Source organism: Cataglyphis hispanica, chromosome 17, assembly GCF_021464435.1.
Source record: "Cataglyphis hispanica isolate Lineage 1 chromosome 17, ULB_Chis1_1.0, whole genome shotgun sequence".
Classification (NCBI taxonomy): Eukaryota; Metazoa; Arthropoda; class Insecta; order Hymenoptera; family Formicidae; genus Cataglyphis; species Cataglyphis hispanica.
The window spans coordinates 4764003-4781458 of NC_065970.1; the positions used below are offsets into that span (position 1 = coordinate 4764003).

The 17456-nt window shown below is 26.7% G+C and overlaps 3 protein-coding genes across 3 annotated transcripts; all 3 read left to right on the forward strand.

Annotated features, from left to right (window-relative positions):
* The first annotated feature begins 168 nt into the window (after nt 1-168).
* On the forward strand, nt 169-5620 carry LOC126855990 (odorant receptor 4-like). Its single transcript, XM_050604138.1, has 9 exons — nt 169-312; nt 1556-1672; nt 1792-1909; nt 4155-4422; nt 4547-4657; nt 4722-4812; nt 5110-5252; nt 5359-5491; nt 5567-5620. The coding sequence occupies exons 1-9, from the start codon at nt 169-171 to the stop codon at nt 5618-5620; spliced, it is 1179 nt and encodes a 392-aa protein (XP_050460095.1).
* Nucleotides 5621-6499: 879 nt separating this feature from the next.
* Nucleotides 6500-10631, forward strand: LOC126855987 (odorant receptor 22c-like). Its single transcript, XM_050604134.1, has 9 exons — nt 6500-6643; nt 6922-7041; nt 7157-7274; nt 7638-7905; nt 8034-8150; nt 8213-8303; nt 8717-8859; nt 10294-10426; nt 10523-10631. Exons 1-9 carry the CDS (start codon nt 6500-6502, stop codon nt 10574-10576), a joined length of 1188 nt encoding a protein of 395 aa, XP_050460091.1. The 3' UTR covers nt 10577-10631.
* A 967-nt stretch (nt 10632-11598) lies between these two features.
* On the forward strand, nt 11599-16164 carry LOC126855988 (odorant receptor 22c-like). The gene is made up of 9 exons (XM_050604135.1): nt 11599-11742; nt 12849-12968; nt 13086-13203; nt 13838-14105; nt 14236-14349; nt 14408-14498; nt 15090-15232; nt 15890-16022; nt 16111-16164. Exons 1-9 carry the CDS (start codon nt 11599-11601, stop codon nt 16162-16164), a joined length of 1185 nt encoding a protein of 394 aa, XP_050460092.1.
* Nucleotides 16165-17456: the final 1292 nt, after the last annotated feature.

Genomic DNA, 17456 nt, shown 5'->3' on the forward strand with positions numbered 1-17456 from the left:
ATATTCTGCAGAATTTGATATTTATTATGAATTAAATAATTTATGACAGAATTAATTCTAAAGATACGATAAAAGTTCAATAATATTTATTTGGAGCAAAAAAAGGGAAGATAGAAGCAAGCTTAATTATTAATTTCTCAGCAGTTCAATTTCTATGCTCGCACAATAATGATCTGCGTTGAGACTCAACATTTTAATCTCAATCGGATCCTTCTACTCGCAATCGGCTTATGGCCATATGAAAAATCGAAATTTCGTAAACTTCAGGCAACTTTATGTTTTGGTATTTTGACAAGCTTTGTTATATTCCAGGTATGTCGATATTTGTATTCATATTATTATTATTGATTATGAATTACAAATTTTATTACAAATATTATAGTAAACATCTCATTTTTATTAAAATTTTAAATATGATCAATTTATGTTTAATTAATAATAATAAATTATATTGTAAATATAACAGATTTACTACAATTTCATTATTAAAATTTCATTACGTTATTATATTATATATTATATATTATATATATTATATACATAATATATTATAATAAACAAGTGTTTATACGACCAAACTGGCAATTTATTGTTTGATTATTCTATCACGACGTTTCGACCATATGGTTTTGGTCCTTATCAAGTGAAAATTATAATTAAAAAATAGAAAGAGAAAAATCGAAATGTCAAACTGACATTGTGTCAACCACTATGTTTGGAATACTGAGAACGACTAAACGACCTTTATTAATTTATTGTATATGTTGTTTAAATTCTCTGTATCTTTTTGGGAATTAATAGTGTTGTCAAATTTTTTAATAAAAAACATTTCGGCTATTTCTCTCTTTCTTACATGTTTTTCGTTATGTAGAATATCAGGCGCTGACCAATCGAAGTCAAGGAACATTGTAATAATATAAAAATGCACGAAAGTAATTTATCCGTAATTAGCAAACATAAATTAAAATTTGATCATGACTTCGATTGGTCAGCGCCTGATATTCTACATAACGAAAAACATGTAAGAAAGAGAGAAATAGCTGAAATGTTTTTTATTAAAAAATTTGATAACACTATTAATTCCCAAAAAGATACAGAGAATTTAAACAACATATACGATAAATTAATAAAGGTCTTTTAGTTGATCTCAGTTTTCCAAACATAGTGGTTGACACAATGTCAGTTTGACATTTCGATTTTTCTCTTTCTACTTTTTAATTATAACGTAAGTGCTTAATTCTATTTATTTCATTGTAACATGACTATCATTATTTATTGTATTGTTATTTTAGTTTCACTTGATAAGAACCAAAACCATATGGTCGAAACGTCGTGATAGAATAATCAAACAATAAATTGCCAGTTTGGTCGTATAAACACTTGTTTATTAATTTATTTACTGGCGACATTTTTAAAATTAAACATAATAATATATTATATATTATTACATACATTGTCGTTATTATATATTGTTGCAAAGCAAATTATTATTTTAATTTGCGTAAAAAAAATAATTTCCTTATGCAATTTTTTTCAATAAACTCACTCATCGAAGTTGACAGCGTTGATAATTGCAAACTGTACTGCTGACTATGTCAAAATTTTTTCTTCTGCAACATTCTTTAATATTTGCATACTGAATTACAACATGTTCTGGATTAATGGTCATCATGTAAGTTAATTGCTTATCAATTTGTATAAGTCAATATTCCAAAAACAAATAAAATTTATGTATCACATCTTTTTTTAACATTTTCAAAACAGTGTTAAATATTAATATTTTGATTATAGGTAAAAAATATGTTGCAGCAACTACAGTGTTTCTGTAATGAGCTAAAAGATGAAAACGAATTTGCTATTTTGAAAAAGTATGGACATTACTTCAGACAGTTTACAATTATATTGATAGGTAAGACAATATTTCTTACCGACTATCTTTATGTTATAAAGCTGAGTATATTTCAATCATGAGAGAAGTCAAATAAATTTAATAAAGCAAATTAAATTTAAAATTATTAAATTTAATAAATTTAATAAAGCAAAAATTATCAAATGCGAAACTGGCAAATAAGAGCCAAAGCGCGGGTATCGATGCAGGCACTTATTAATGTTAAATTTTATTAAGTAAGGTGCATTAAAAATGTACATTTTGGAAAGTTCTTTGGTCCATCTTCAGCATGGATATAAATGAAGATTAGATTTGAATTTTAAAATTTGACACACAACATTTGCAGTTGCAAACTTCAAATTAGAATTAATAATCAAATAGAAGGTGTACTAAAATCCCGTGTAAAATCTGTACAAATAAGTAAACAATGTCCAATTACCATTGTTACATATATAGATCGATTCAGACTATACGGAGAAAATAGTTGTAATTAATATTTTTCCTAATTTATGGCAAAAACTTTTGATCATGAATATCCTCTGAAATCAACTGCAAAAAACAATGAATAACGTAATTTGCAGAAAGAGAAAAAGAGACAGATAATATTTTTCTACAATTTTTAATAAATAAGTTTTAAACGAATTAGTGGATCTAAATCAAGTTTTGCACAAATATTTATTAGAATTTCCTTAATATATGTGAAAATTTTTATTTCATTGGTAATATTTTTTCTTTGTCAAATTTGTCAATAAGTTCTACAATAGGCGATTTTTCAAAAGAATCAATAGTAACTTTAAATTTAAATAACTTCCAAACCATTAAGAGAATTGTGCTTAGTTTTTACACAAATATTCAAAAGAAATAGTAGAACAATCTATGAAATTTTAATGCTCTTGTTAGTATTTCGATATATATCGCATACATCCTTAAATATATTGTCTATATTAATCAGCATCGACCTGAACATTTCGTCAATGAGACGTTTTCCGACGCTAGTCAAACTCGCAAAGAAGATTTTAACATACGTATCGATACGTATGCTTGTCTGTCAATGTGAATTAGTAAACATCAAAAAACGGACATAACATATAATGCACCTAGAAAAATTAATTAAAAATATTAAATTCTGTGAGTCTTTATAAATAATGATATGCCATACGGCAAAATACATGGCAGTGATACTATGCTTAAAGAAAATGTTTGGAAAGAAATTGCGAAGAAAATGAAATAAAATTTTAATTTAATATTATTTTAAATTTTTAATTTTAATTTTAATTTAAAATTTGAATTACTACTGCAAATATTGTATATGTCAAAATTTAATTCCAATTTAATCTTTATATCCACACTGAAAAAAAAAGAAATTTATTAATATTTTTAAGTCCGAAGTATATATTTTTTATGCTTATTAATGTTAGTTAATAAAATTTAACGATAATAAATTTGCGTATCGATATCCTTGGCTCTTATTTGCCAATTTCCCAATTGATTACATATTTAAATTTGACTGATTAATTAATTTATGACATTTAACTTAAATATATTCATCACGTTTTTATACTAGAATAAATAATTATAAAATTTTTACATGGAGGAAAGCATACGTTTACATACGTATATATATGCGTATTTCTATTATATACCGGGTGTTCATAAATAAGTGCAAAAAATTTTAGAAGATGACTCTTTGTGCCTCATGGTTTTTCCTAACATATATTTTTAGATGATCACATTCTGATCCGTTAAAAGTTGTAATAAAAAAATGAATAGAGAGATTGCTAGTTTCATTCCCTTATAATGATGCAAAAAATTTTAAAAATATTAATAAGAATTCTTCTCTGGAAAGTGTCCATCAAATTTTATTTGTGTAACTTGTACAAAATTTTAAAAAAATATTAAAAAATTGGTTTTCACCTTCCTCTTTGGAAGAATGTAACATCTCAGGAATGAATATAGGAAGTATATTATATAGTATGTTATATATTTATTATTATATATTTATGAAAGACTTTCCTTAATTTTCGACAAAAAATCATTTCTTAAAATTTTTGCTCTTATTTAAAAACACTCTGTATATAATGTGTTTACTCTCAATTTTTATTATATATTAAAAATAAACAAAATTTTATAATTAAAAAGAAACTTAGAACAGAAGAGTGATTTAAAAAAACAGCAAAATTTGGGAGAAACAATATTATGCATAGATAATACATTATAGAACATAAAAAGAATAATTTGTATAACTATTTCTTTCATATGTTCTTAGTGATGGCGATATGCTGGTTATTTATTATTACTTTCGTGCCTATTTGGCCACAGATTTTTGGTAGTGTCTTGTACATAAACGAATCTCAACTACAGAGTCAGAAAATACAAATCATGACTGAATACTTTATTGATCAAGAAAAATATTTCTACTTAATTATGCTGCATATAAACGCAGCGATTTGTATTGGGGTGACTACGTTAGTAGGGACGGGTACGTTGCTGTTAGGATGCATTATACACATCTGTGGATTGCTTACAATTACAAGGTAATTAATGAATTTAGAAATAAAGACAATGATTGCAAACAAAATTTTTACTTATTTATTTGTTTAAATTTGTCAATATAATTTCGAGAGAATTGCATATTTACAATAAATAAATTAATCATAGTTATCGTGTGGAGCAAATAACGACCAAAACGTCTAAAAATATTAAGAATCAAACTATGATTTATAACAAAAAGATATTTTACGCCGTCGAAATACATTACAAGATTATAAAGTTTGTATGCATGAGATAACAATTATATCGTAATCATTGTAATTACATTCTATTTTTCTTTAAGGTTTTGCGAATGTTTATGTTCTAATTTTAAAGGCTCTTTCTTTTTATTATTAATAACTACGGTGAGTTCCTTGAGCCTGAATCTTTTTGGAGTAAGTTTTTTTCTTTGAGTTCTTAAGACTTATTCTTGAATAACAAGCATATATACTACTTCAAAATAATAAAAATTGAAGGAATTTATAAAGATTAAACTCCATAAAAAAATAAAATAAAAATAAGTGATAATACCAGATAAATATCAAATAGTGCTACTTATAAAATTTAAAAAAAATATCTCAGCATGTGAATTGTTTCTTTGTATTCCTTATTATTTTTTTAAATATTATTGTTTCCTATGTAACCTAATTGTACATATAAAAAATGATAAAACTGCAATAATGATTTTTTAGACGTTTCAAAATGCATCGCTTGGAGATAATAAAGGATTTTTATTACATTTATTATTATCATTTGCTATCATTTTATTCATGTTTCTAGTTAACTATTTCGGACAAGAAATGATAAATCACAACAATCACGTGTACTTCACAGCGTAAGATATATTCTTCACACACTTATATATACATACACACACACACTTTATATATCTCCTTCATTATTAATTATTCACTATTTATCAGATAATGATTATTTCACAGGTACAATAGTCAGTGGTATAATGCATCATTACACGCACAGAAGATGATACTCTTTATACTGCTACGAAGCAGTAAAGATTGTAATCTCAATATCGGCGGAATGTTTGTAGCATCTTTCGAATGTTTCTCCTCGGTAAAAATTAGTACTAATTTAGAAAGAGAGAATGCTTCACATTAATAATGTAATAGAAGACTTATCTTTTTGCAGCTAATAAAAACAGCAGTGTCTTACTTCACCGTTATGTATTCTATAGAGGAATAATACACAGATACATTATCTATGCATATAAAATCGGTTATGATTTATTTTTCACGAATAAGGAAAATATATAATATCGACAAATGTTGAGAAACGAATCAATACATTACCATAATAATATTGATTTTATTTTTTAATTGTTGCATTGTTTATGAAATAATATAAGTTCAAGAATTCACAAACTTTCCGTTTCCAAAAATAAATATTTATTTTATTTTTATATTAATTATATTATGTTAAATATATACATCGTATATATCATATACATCATATATGTCTCATAAAAAGCAAAGGCGCACGCGCGCACACAAAACAAATGACATTTAATAATATACAGTTGGAGTATGTACACATAAATGTACACAAGAATTAACATATTTAAATAAATATTGTTTACGATACCTTATATAACACTTTCGAAGAGATAGTGTCTCTCGTAATCAATTGCCAACACAAGTAATATTTGATCGACGTGACGTTCCTCTCCAAAGTCAAGTGTTCGCTACGACCGTAAACACAAGAATGAAGCATGTGAAGTATGCCGCTGGAAAAGAAGGCGATTGCGCTTGCGCCGACTTCGATCGCGCTTTGAAAGCTATCTGGCAATAAATGTATCTATATATTTCATATACACATTTATTAAATTTCCTTCTATGTGAAATTGATCCCCTAATCGTCTCTTTTCACAAAATTGTTAAATTACAAGAGCTCTGTTTTCGCAATACTTTATGCAATTTGATATTTACCATAAATTAGATAATTTATGACAGAATTTAATCTAAAGATACGGTTAAATAAAGTATTTTAAAAAAAAAAGAAGAAGGGATAGAGGTAAAGTTTTATTAATTTTTCTCGCAGTCCAGTTTCTATGTTTGCACAGTAATGTTCTGCGTTGAGACTCAACATTTCCCTCTCACTCGGATACTTCTACTTGCAATCGGCTTATGGCCATATCAAAGATCAAAATTCAGTCAACTTCAGGCAACTTTGTGCTTTGGTATTCTGTCAAGCTTTGTTGTATTTCAGGTATGTCCATATTATATTATTTATCTTATTATAATATATGCATTACTGATTATACGAGAGACAAAATCAAATATAAACCAAATTACTTTTAAAACTTTTATGCGATCAAAATATTTCCAATGCATACTCAATTCATTTTTCTACATAATTCCCGCTAACATGTAAGCATTTTTACCACCGGATTGACAATTTTTTTATTCCCATGTCATAAAAAGTAGTGAGAGCGTGCGTAAAAAAAATGATTTTTTTATTTAACATTTTCAATAAATTTATTGAAGCTTACAGCGCTTATAACTACAAAATGCACGGTTGACTTCATCATCAAAGTTTTTTCTACCGCAATGGTCTTTAATTTCTACATAATTACATACAACATGTTCTGGATTAATACTGATCATGTAAGTTAATTGTTCATCAACTTGTATAAATCAATATTTCAAGAATTAATAAATTTTTATTTATCACAATCTTTTACAATTTTTCCAAACAACTTAAATATTGCTATGATGGTAGGTGAGAAATTTGTTGGACCAGCTACAATGCATCTGTAATGAGCTAAAAGATGAAAACGAAATTGCTATCTTTAAAAAGTATGGAAATAACACAAAACGTTTTACACTTATATTGACATGTAAGACAGTATATATTGGCTACCTTATGTCATGAAATTGAGCATATTGCAATCGTGAGAAAACTTAAATATTTAAATTAAATCATTAAATTAATTGGTGATTCTCAAATTAAACATTTTCCAAATCATTATATATTAATTATATATTAATAATTAATATATTTTTAATACATATAATATATTTACTCTTAATTTTTATTATCATAATATATGAAACTTTGCAGTTGAGAAAAAATCAGTGCAAAGAAATGATTTAAGAACAGCAAAATTAAAAGAAAGAAAAAGAGAATTATGTATAAGTAATACATTATAAAGCGTAAAAAAAGTAACTTGTATATAACTAATTTTTTTTAATGTTCTTAGCGTTCTCCATATGTTGCGTATTTATTGCTATTTTATTGCCTATTTGGCCACAAATCCTTGGTATTTTCTTGTACATAAACGAGTCTCGAATACAGAGTCAGACAATACAAATCGTTACTGAATATTTTGTCGATCAAGAAAAATATTACTATTTAATTTTACTGCATACATACGCAGTGTTTTGTATTGGGGCGACTACAGTGACAGCGATAGGAACAATGCTCTTAGGATGCATTGTGCACGCCTATGGCTTGTTTACAATTGCAAGGTAAATAATAAATTTAAAAAAATGTGAAATGTATGGCTGCAAACATAATTTTTTGTTTGTTTGATTGTTTTAATTATCAATACAAATTTGAGGGAACTATATATTTATATCAAACAAATTAATCACAGTTATCGTATAGAGCAAGCAATGACGACCAAAATATTCGAAAATATTAACCTGAATAGTTGGAGTATGATTTGTAAAAAAATATGTTATGCGGTCGAAATTCATCACAAAGCTATGAAGTTGGTATAATGCGATAACAATTGTATATAACACTTGTAATAATATTTTACATTTCTTAAAGGTTCACCAACTTTATATTATCTAGTTTTAAAGGCTCATTTTTTATGTTAATAATGTTTAGTGTGATTTCTTTGAGCCTAAATTTTTTTGCAGTAAGTGTTTCTTTTCATGTTCTAAAAAACATATTTTTAAAAGAAATATGCATATATCTAATAATAATGAAAATTGATAGATAACAAAAATATAAAATTTATAGATAACAAAAATATTATAAAAGAATCATATATTAATTTATATTATGCATATCAAATCGTGCTAATTATAAAATCATTAAATTTAAGATAAAAAAAATTTAAGATAATTTAAGATACAATATGAAAAATTTTATATTTTTATTTATAATTTTTACAGTATGTATAATTATATAATTATGACTATATATATAATTATATATATATATATATATATATATATATATATATATATAAATATATATAATTATGACTATAATCAAAAATTATTAAACATATGAAATAATATATGTTAATTATAATCATAATTTTAGATCTTTCGCAATGCATCACTTGGAAATAAAGAAGCATTTGTATTACACATTTTATACGTACTTGTCATCTATTTATATTTATTTGTATCTAATTATGCCGGGCAAGAAGTTTTAAATTACAGTACTCATATATATTCCACCACGTAAGAAACAATTTAATGTGTTGGCATATATATTAGTACATATATATAAGTACATTTCTTTCTCATTAATAGTTTTATCATTGATAATTATTTAGTATAAAAGAGCTTCGATGATCTTGACATAGATTATCAAGGACATACATCTGAGTAACTGTTCCTTAATTGATGATCATTGTTTATTAAAAAATTATAAACAAAAATAGTTTCAAAAAAATAAAACGTAATTCTCACATCGGTTTGTAATTTCCAAAAAGCAAAATCCACTCGCACCGGGACCTTGGTTCGGAATCCCGACATGTCATGGTCTGGCGCGAAATGAAATCCATTTCATATTGCCATCTGCTTCAAATGTGAAACAAGGTTTATAATTACATAATTTCACATTTATTATTCTTTAACAATATACTCAATGTTTAAAAAATATACTAACATTAATTTACAACTACGCTCATCCTAATAAATGAGAACTTCTATCCCGATTTTATATGGATTTTTGGAGAATGTTGGTAGTAATGACGATTTGTAGAGATCTAATTATCAATACTATCATTCAACGATGTTATGTAATCCCTTTATATCTTAGACACGTATGTTAGACTAATTATAATTGTATGCGCTGAGGATGGCCCAAAAAAAGAGCCGAAACATCCGCTTAATTAAAATACGAATGTTTATAACTCTTGAATAATAAATTTATGCGTCCCTAATACTGCGCTTGGATCTGTGTGTCTTGTATGGACATTCTTGATTCGAAAAAATATGTTTCATTTGTGAAACTTTTTTTCCTAATTCTGAGTGTAATAACTTTACAACGCAAATCAAAGTCAACTTCACAATTGTTGTATGAATGAGAAAGTATGTGTTAGCATAGTGGGTTCCGTCCCCCTATGGGAGGGCTTTGATACCATAAAACTAGACACATAGATTTGAATTGAACCTCGCTTTGTGTGGAAAGTAAACTCGTGTAAAACCTTGCTTCGTAGGGGACGGAATTGTGCTAATGCATATACTTTACAAGCGCGAAGCGAAGTCCACTTCATAATTGTTGTGTGGATGGAAAAGTGTATGCGTGGACAATGAGTTCCGCCTCTTTACGGGCGCTCCCCTTGTGAAAGGTAGAACATAACCTATACCAAATTTTAGTTTTAAATTAGAAATAGGAGGAGCTTTGTCCCTATAAATATAAACAAACATTTTTCACGTCTGATTTACACAAATACACGATAAACACTTTATTTTTCCTTATTTTATGATATAGATAGCATTAAAACTTTAATTTATTATATCTTCTAAACCAAAACCGACCTTGACTTGATTCCTGCAGGAAATTATTCAGAATGATGACCTTGATAATATATGTGAGAATTATTGAAATCGATGGCTCCCTTATACTAAATAATTGTTTCATCATTATTTATCATTATTATTTCATAGATATAATGTTCAATGGTATAATGCACCATTACATGTACAAAAGATGATACTATTGATTTTGCAAAGAGGCAGTAAAACTTTCAGCCTAAATATCGCCGGACTATTTACAGTATCATTAGAATGTTTTGCCACGGTAAAAATTATATGCCATAAATTGCAATTTTTAAAACTTATTTAGCATAAGGATTAGCATTGTTTCACAATGCAATAAGACACTTTATTATTACAGTTAACAAAAGCATCGATGTCTTATTTCACCGTTCTATATACCATGCAGCAATGAGAAGATGTATAAGATACAATAGAATGAAATAATGTAATAGAAAATAATGTAATAGAAATAAATCATAAAATATTACATTTCTCGCGTTTAAAATTATAAATGTCATTTCAATAAAGTTTGCACGAATTAATAATACACAGATAACTTTTTGTTTCCTAATTGTTGCTAATTAAGAAATTACAAATTCATAATTATTATTTTTTCGATAAAGGATATCTATTAAATTTTTCTATTCTGAAATACATATACACATCATCTTTTCAACGTGTGTGGAAAAAGTATAAGATAAAACAAATGACATCTATTACTCCAATGTTAATGTTACAAATGTATACAGAATTAAAGTATATATTTTTGAACAAATATGATGATATCAATTTTTGCGTTATTAATATCAATGATATATCACGAGAGATGTAATATACAAAAGTGTAAATATAATATAAAATAATATAAAAACATGAATGTGTTTTAATTAAGAGTGTCTAATTATTGAGTTTCGCTTGTTACAAATGTAAAAAGTTCTGAATCCAGATTCACAGTACCTTATATTTTGCGAAGCGAGAGTTTTATAACTTTGTCAATACACATCAGGCTGATCAACTCTGCGCTCCTGTAGACTGTAATGTAGAAGAACAAACTTCTTCCACGGACGCACGCACAAGAATGAAGCACATAAAAGTGCGTGACAAAAAAGAGCGATTGCGCTTGCGCCGACTTCGATCGATAAGTCACCTGATGAATGTGTTTCTCTATGCAAAGTACTCGTTTAAATTTCCGTCTATGTGAAATTGATCGCCTAATCACCTAATCGCCTCTTCTCACAAAATTATTAAATTACAAGAGCTTTGTTTTCATAATATTTTGTACAATTTTTTTTCATGAATTAGATAATTTATGACAGAAATTATTCTAAAGATACGGTAAGAATTCAAGAATATTTATTTTAAAAAGAAAAAAGAGAGAATGAAAGTAAGTCTTTATTAATTTCTCCGCAGTCCAGTTTCTATGCTCGCACAGTAATGATCTGCGTTCAGACTCAACATTTTAATCTCAATCGGACTCTTCTACTTGCAATCGGTTTATGGCCATACCAAAAATCAAAACTTAGTCGACTTCAAGCAACTTTGTGTTTTGGTATTTTAACAAGCTTTGTTGTATTCCAGGTCCATATTTTTATTTATATTATTAAAGAATATGCATTATAAACATCATTACCAATTATAGTTAACTCTTATATATATGCAGTTATATGAAAAATACAAAGATCAAATTATATTTAATTTTATTGATAATAAAGTATATTAGAACTGCAACACATAAAATTATTAAAATTTTAGGTAAAACTCTCGAAATTGGGCCTACGCCGATGATCTTGATCTTGATATATGTTGTCAAAGAAATTCTTCTGAATAATTCTCCGCAAGAATTAAGTGACAGACGGCATTAGTTTAGAAGATATAATTATACAGAAAGATATAATTATAGAAAAAGGGCAACTTCATGTATGACTTTGACTTTGAAATATGTTGTCAAGGTCATCGTTCTAAGTGACTCTGACCTTGAAAATAGTAGCGGTCACAATCCGTTCAACAGTTATAAAGCATTAAAGAGTGAACTTTACTTCGTCTTGCAAAGTACATGGACACAGTGGGTTCTGCTCTCCTTATTGGAGAGAGCTCCACTTTCAAAAGATATAACCTAACCTAAATCTATTTTTTATGTAAAACTAAAATTTGGTTTGGGTTATATTTTCCGAAAGTGGAGCTTCCTTGGGGGGGGAGGAAGAATCACTGCTTCCACGCATATACTTTCCCATTCAGACAACAGTTGTAGGATAGAACTCGCTTCCTGTTGTAAAGTATATATGTGGCCGCAGTAAGTCCCCCTCCCCTTCTTTCGGAGAACTTCACTTCCAGAAGATATAACCTAACCCAAATCTATTTCTGATTTAATTATATATCTCTTTCCGCACTGTAAGCAGAGGACGATGTTCCACATATAAAAATTTAATTTGCTATATTTTCTAAACTAATGCCGTCCGCCATTTAATTTTTGTGGAGAATTATTCAGAAGAATCTCTTTGATAACATATATCAAGGATAACATAGATCAAGATCATCAGCGTATAGGCCCAACTTCAAGAGTTTTACCAAGTTTTATTACGTTATTATATATTATTAAATATATTATAAAGCAAATTATTATTTTGTACTGTGTAAAAAATAATAATTTTTTTATGCAATATTTTCAATGAATTGATTCATCAAAGTTCACAGCGTTGATAACTACACAATGTACTGCTGACTTTATCATCAAAGTTTTTTCTTCCGCAACATTCTTTAGTATTTACATAATTAATTATAACATGTTCTGGATTAACACTCATCATGTAAGTTAATTGTTTACTAACTTATATAAATCAATATTTTTAATAACTTAAATTTTACATATATATGTAAATCTATTCATCTTTTTCAAAACTACTTAAATATTGTTGTAATGGTAGGTGAGAAATTTGTTGGAGGAACTACAGTGTATCTGTAATGAGCTAAAAAATGAAAACGAACTTGCTATTTTTAATAAGTATGGAAATAATGCAAAACGTTGTACATCTGTATTAGCATGTAAGAGTATTTTTTGCCAATTATATTATAAATTTGGCATATTCCAATCATGAGAAAAATCAAAATTTAGATTAGAAATAATAAATAGAGGTGTATGTATGAGTGGAGGGGACATTAGTATCCAGACACGATATAGCAATCATCTATTCGTGACGGAAACACTGACGTATCTGTGCAGAACATTTATATATTGCTTCAGCGTAAAAAATAATTTAATTAACTAATTTTAATTAACTAATTTTTAATTAACTAATTTTTTAATTAACTTTTAGCTTAAATCTAATTTTCATATTTTTTTCACCAAAAAAATTATAAAAATCTTGCATGGTAAAAATCATAGTTAACATACATATGTATGAATATTTTTAAAAATCTATATAACATGTTTATCTTTTTAATTTTTATTATCATATGAAAAATACACAAAATTATATAGTCAAGTAAAAAATCAGATCAGAGAATTAAAGAGCAACAAAATATGAGAGAGAAAAAAAAAGGGGATAGAGAGGAGGGAGGGAGAGAAAGGGAGAGAAAGAGAGGGAGAGATAGAGAGAGAGAGAATTATGTATAAATAATACATTATAAAACATAAAAAAAGCAACCTGTATATAACTATTTCTTATAAATGTTTTAGCGTTTGCCATATGCAGTGCGTTTATTGCTACTTTATTGCCTATTTGGCCACAGATCCTTAATACTATCCTTTACATAAACGAGTCTCAATTACAGAATCAGACAATACAATTCGTAACTGAATATTTTGTCGATCAACAAAAATATTTCTATTTAATTTTGCTGCATGTAAACGCAGGTATTTGTATTGGGACGATTACGTTGATAGCGACAGGAACAATGCTCTTGGGATGCATCATACACGCCTGCGGATTATTTACAATTGCAGGGTAAATATTGAATTTAAGAAAGAATATGAAATGTAAAGCTGCAAATACAATTCCTTTGGTCTTAATTTGTTTAATAAAACAATATAAATTTGAGAGAACTACATATTTATAGCAGACAAATTAATCATAGTTATCGTATGGAGCAAGCAATGACGACAAAAATATTCGAAAATATTAACCTGGAAAATCGTAGTATTTGTGAAAAAATATTTTATGCAGTCGAAATCCATCGCAAAGCTATGAAGTTGGTATGCATGCAATAATAATTATCTAGCATTTGTAATATTTTATTTTCTTTTAAGATTTACCGACCTTATGTTATCTAGTTTTGAAGGCTCTTTCTTGTTGTTGATAGCGATTACTGTAATTTGTTTGAGCCTGAATGTATTTGCAGTAAGTACATATTATTTTTCGTGTTCTAAAAACATATTTCTAAAAGGGATTTTCTTGTATCTAATAATAATCAAAATTTAATCAATTTATAGATAAAAGAATATATAAAAAAATTATATGTAAATTTAATTGATAAAATGCATATCAAAACAAACTAATCATAAAATTTAAAAAAACATCTCAATATAGAAATTTTTTTTTGTGCTTCTTGTCTATATATTTTTTACTGCATAATTGACTATAATCAGCAAAGTCAATAAAATAATTTAATATACTATGCTCTAAATATATAAGAAATGTCCATAAATAATTAAAATAAAATGGACAAATGAGACCCAACATGTTGGATAAGGGACGTCAAAAATATATTATTCTTTGTAGGTATAATTGTTATTAGTTATTAGATATTTTGGTTTTCAAATATTGGATTATCTTCATTCGATATTAATTTGACATTTATATGCGAGCCAACGTGCTCCAGCGCATTGGCTCTCATTTGCCCGTTTTATTTTATTTATTTGTGAATATAATTTATAATTATCATATATATATATATGAAATATTATATGTAAATCACAATCATAATTTTAGATCTTTCGTAATGCATTGCTTGGAAATAAGGAAGCATTTATATTACACCTGTTATTTGTACTTGTCATCTTTTTATATATGTTTGTAGCTAATTATGCTGGGCAAAAAGTTTTAAATTACAGTACTCATATATACTCCAGCGCGTAAGAAACAATTTGATGTGTTGTTGGTAATTGCATACATGGTGTTAAAAAAATAATCACATATTATTAGAGCAAGTATTATTGATCAAAATAAAAAATTACTAATTAACATGGCTTCTACAATTAATATCTTCGAAGATACAAGCTATTTTTTTATTTGAGCTCTTTATCCTCTTCTTATTAGTTGTGTTACAATGCCATAAACAAAAGAGTTCTTGCTAATTTTATAATAAAAATCATATCGGATCTTTCCCATGGAATAATAAACTCATTATGTATGTTCACTGATTAAACTGCACATTAACAAAACTTCATTGCTCCTTAATATAATCTCATATCCTACAAATCTAATGTTATTATAACCCAATATTATTATAGCAAAACTAGTAAATACCCTTTTGTTTATTTCATTGTAGAGGTGACACAAACAATAAAAAAATGACAAAGCGTTCAAATAGAAAAATAGCCAAATAGCCTGTACTGTCAAAGATATTAATTGTAGGACTCATGCTAATTGAATTTCTTTTTTTTATTGTTTTGATTAATACTACCTGCTCTCAAAATATGTAAGCTTTTTTTTAACACTCTCTATAATAGTATATAGGTACATATCTTCTTCGTTAATAGTTTATTATTATCTATCATATTATTTCATAGGTACAATGTTCGATGGTATGATGCACCATTACACGTACAGAAGATGATATTGTTGATTTTGCAAAGGAGCAGTAAAACCTTCAGCCTAAATATTGCCGGACTATTTGTAATATCATTAGAATGTTTTGCCATGGTAAAAATTTTCATACGCCATAAATTGCAATATTTAGCATATGTTTCGTAGTAAAAATAAAAAAGACGAATGCATTTCATCATTACAGTTAACGAAAGCATCGATGTCTTATTTCACCGTTATATATACCATGCAGCAATGATATGAAGATACATTATGTAATAAAAATTAATCATAAAATATTATATTTCTCACGTTTAAAACTCTAAAATATTATTTCAATAAAGTTTGCATAATTTAATTAATGCATCTAAATATTAACGATTTGTTTCCTGATTGTTGTACTGTTTATATAATTAAGAAATCACAAATTCGTAATTATTTTTCTTTTATAATGAATATCTATTTAATTTGCCGCTTATGAAATACATATATATATATATATATATATATATATATATATATAAATGTAATATGATATACATATATATATATATATATATATATATATATATATATAATATATGCATATATATAAATACAATACATTATGTGTGTTGAAAAAAATATGAGATAAAAGAAATGACATTTTTTATTTTAAAGTTACTGTCATAAATGTATATAGAACTGACGTATTTTTGACAAGTACGATATGATGTCAATTTTTGCTTCATCAATATCAATAAGTAATATATCATGAAACATCCAATATATAAATACAATATAAAATATAATATAAAATAATATAAAAACATGTATGTGTTTCAAGTAAAAGAAACAATTATTGAGTTTTACTTGTTACACGTGTAGAAGGCTCTGAATTCAGATTCATGGTACCTTATATTTTGGCCGGCGATAATTCTGTAACTTCTGCCATAAGTCAGGCGGATTGATGTTCCTGTAGAAGGACAACCTTCTTCCACAAACGCACGCACAAGACTGAGGCGTATGAAATCACCGTGTTATTTGAAAAAGAGCGCTTGCGCCGACCTTGATCAGGAAAAGGCATTCTATGAGTGTCTGGCTGTATGAGGTGGCACCTGTTGATTTTCTTTCGGTGTAAAATCAATCGTCAACTTGTCTCTTTTCAAGCGAATGTTGAACTATACGAGTGTTTCGATAATTATTCTCATGATAAAATTTTGTGCGTATTGTATTATGTTTATACAAAATTGTGTATGTTAAATATAAAAATTTTTAGAGAGTGTTTTATTCTAGAAAAATAATTTATTATATTATTATATTTTATAATTTATTATATTTTATTATATAATTTCCAATTTGCACTTATAAATAAGCACACATACGACAAGTCTTTTCTATAATTTAATCTTTTAAATCTCGTCATCAAAATTCAATTTTTTATATTATTTTTTATTGCGTTATTAATTAAATATAACTCATTTTCAAGTCAATACTGAAACCGTAAATTCATTGTATTCATCTTTAAATAAACATTACCAAAAATAATATTTAGACTTTTTTTTTAAGTTT